Here is a 2,490-nt window from a genome sequence, read left to right on the forward strand (position 1 = left end):
TGTTTTTCAGACATCCTCTCTGTCAGATGGCCATTGACTGCTGACGCTCATGTCCAAAGGCTGTGTGGACGCAAATGGGATTTATGGATGTAAACATGGGCTGACGGAGTGCATGCTTTGAAACACTTGATTTTCTTTTTCTGGCACATTAATGGGTTCAGTCATGGTATATCACTTAACATACTCTGTTCAGTTAGCATGTGTGAATTATTTAAAGTTTCAGTTCCTAATGTGGTCCAGATGGAACAATTGGCTTGACTAATGAGACGCTGTGCTGAAGAGCTAACCAAGGAATGGATATCGCCCGCCGCCTTTCATGCAAGAGCTTTAAACGAAGATTATCTTATCGTGAGAAAGAACTAATTTAGTCAAAACTTTCAAATAGGTTTTGCGTGAACTCGTGCAATATTGCCAGACCTTGCGCTCAGATCGTGTGTTGATGATGACTCTCAGCTACAACCTCATCAGGTTGTAGCTCAATATTTGTACATTTTTGGGGAGTGGTGGCACAGACGTTGTGTGGTCGGAAGGTTGCCGGTTTGATTTCCTGGACCCACAACATTGAAATGCGGCTAAGAAAGGTGAAGCACCCACACCTGCCTCAACCTTCGTTTGTCCCACCCTGGGTCCTTGAGCAAGGCCCTTAACCCCCACCAACTGCTCCCCCGAGCACCCTAGTGTCACGTTCCGGTGGTTTGACGTCGAACCCAACTGCAGGCAGACCACAGAAATGCTGATAATTATAATAATAAATAATTTATTAATAAAAGCAAAAGGCTGACTGGGCAGCTGGGAACACGGACAATCGCCAAGTCTTTGTGCGAGTTATTTAGCTGTGGTGACCTGTGAAGAAGGGAGCAGCCGAAAGAAGAGAAAAGAAATTGTAAATTTTTGGCTAATGTCAATATACTGTTGTGGCCATTTTGAATTGGATTGATTCTAAAAGTTATCGGAATCGGCCTTTATTGTCATTGCACAGAAGCACAACAAAATTTAATTTCAGTACAGCCGTCCAGAGAAACAACAAGACAACTAAACAACATAAGGCATGGGTAGACGGGTTCCTGAGGCTGCAGCCTCATGGGAGGCGCTGCCCTTTTCATTAGATAAGGATGAGAAACACGAGGAAAGAGGGGCTGAATAAAAATCATACCTCACACTGTGTCCCTAACAGGTCACAGTGTGAGGTTGCAAAAAACCCTCAGCACAAAAGAACAACATGACACTACTGGTGGATATTTAGCTATGAATGCACTTTCTGATAGTTTTGTTAAAACTTTTCTGGTCATCATCACAGACAACATTACACACACACACACACACATGGGCAAACACATTATTGTTTTTTTGTCTGGCAAAAAGTGGCAGGAGATAACCTAGTGTAAAAGTAGGCTTGTGTATGTCACACACTACATTTATCTGAAATAAAATATTTTGGTTTTATCAGTTAACCGCGCTTCGTGGAGCCATTCTGGAGGATGCCATTCCATCCACAGCGAGACACGGAATGGCTCGTGGGCTGCCGCTGAAGGAGGTGCTGGAATACGTCATCCCCGAGCTGAACATCCAGTGTCTGAGGCTGGCCATCAACTCTCCCAAAGTCCCAGAGCAGCTCCTCAAAGTGGACGAACAAGGGGTGAGTACACGTGTCCTGTTGTGGTCGGGCTCTTGGTCTTCGATAAATATTTAGACATTTTGGAAGAGTTGACTCATGTGCTAATCTCTTTCCGTCCTGACAATGACTCAGTGTGGAGCTCTGCACTACAACAAAGACCAATCATCCCTAAACTTTGATAGTGTTGGTAATAGGGTTGGGTGGTTGGACCAGTATGTTTCCATTATAGATCGAATCATCTACATGTTATGATACACTTTGATCCAGCTCATCCATATCCAGCAACACCATCCCAAACTTTCGTTCAGGTCTTCCACACATGCTGTGGTTTTGTCTGTAATTTGTTTAACTTAGCTTCAAAAATAATTGAATCATAATCAAAATGACAGGATACAGTTAAAAAGAAACCTATGCCAAGAGAAATGCAGATTTGTTCTAAAAAATGTCACAGGAGTCTCTGCCTACTGGAACAACTAAGCAAAATGGCTTCTGCTTCATATTCAGCTTAAGCATGAGCTCCCAGACAAATTAAATATTACACTTGTTTTATTTATACAATCAGTGAAATGCTGTGGCAGTTTCCTCTTGTTCCCTGCGGAGCTCACGCCTGTCATTTCAGGCACCGCGTGTGAAGAGGCTTGATGCAGTTTCTTAGGCTGCTTGCTTTGTTCAATGTAATTTTTCACCACTGCAAAAAGGAAAACGACGCAAGTTAAGATTCCTTACTGAACTGGATGGTTGGATGATACAGTAGATGGATACAGTAACTGGATAGATGGATATAGATACAGTAGATAGAGTAGATGATGATACAGTAGCTGATAGATTCAGTAGATGATAGATTCAGTAGATACAGTGGATGATAGATTCAGTAG

At 42.7% G+C, this 2,490-nt stretch overlaps 1 protein-coding gene across 1 annotated transcript in view; it reads left to right on the plus strand.

Annotated features, from left to right (window-relative positions):
* The window catches only part of LOC119423797 (signal-induced proliferation-associated 1-like protein 2), a 111,539-nt gene that overhangs the window by 13,490 nt on the left and 95,559 nt on the right, over window positions 1–2,490 (plus strand). Inside the window, exon 3 of the mRNA XM_037691246.1 lies at window positions 1,448–1,636. Coding sequence (XP_037547174.1) covers window positions 1,448–1,636 — 189 coding nt within the window. The remainder of the gene's footprint in view (window positions 1–1,447; window positions 1,637–2,490) is intronic.

This window comes from Nematolebias whitei, chromosome 1, assembly GCF_014905685.2.
Source record: "Nematolebias whitei isolate Nwh7 chromosome 1, NemWhi1, whole genome shotgun sequence".
In the NCBI taxonomy this organism is placed as follows: Eukaryota; Metazoa; Chordata; class Actinopteri; order Cyprinodontiformes; family Rivulidae; genus Nematolebias; species Nematolebias whitei.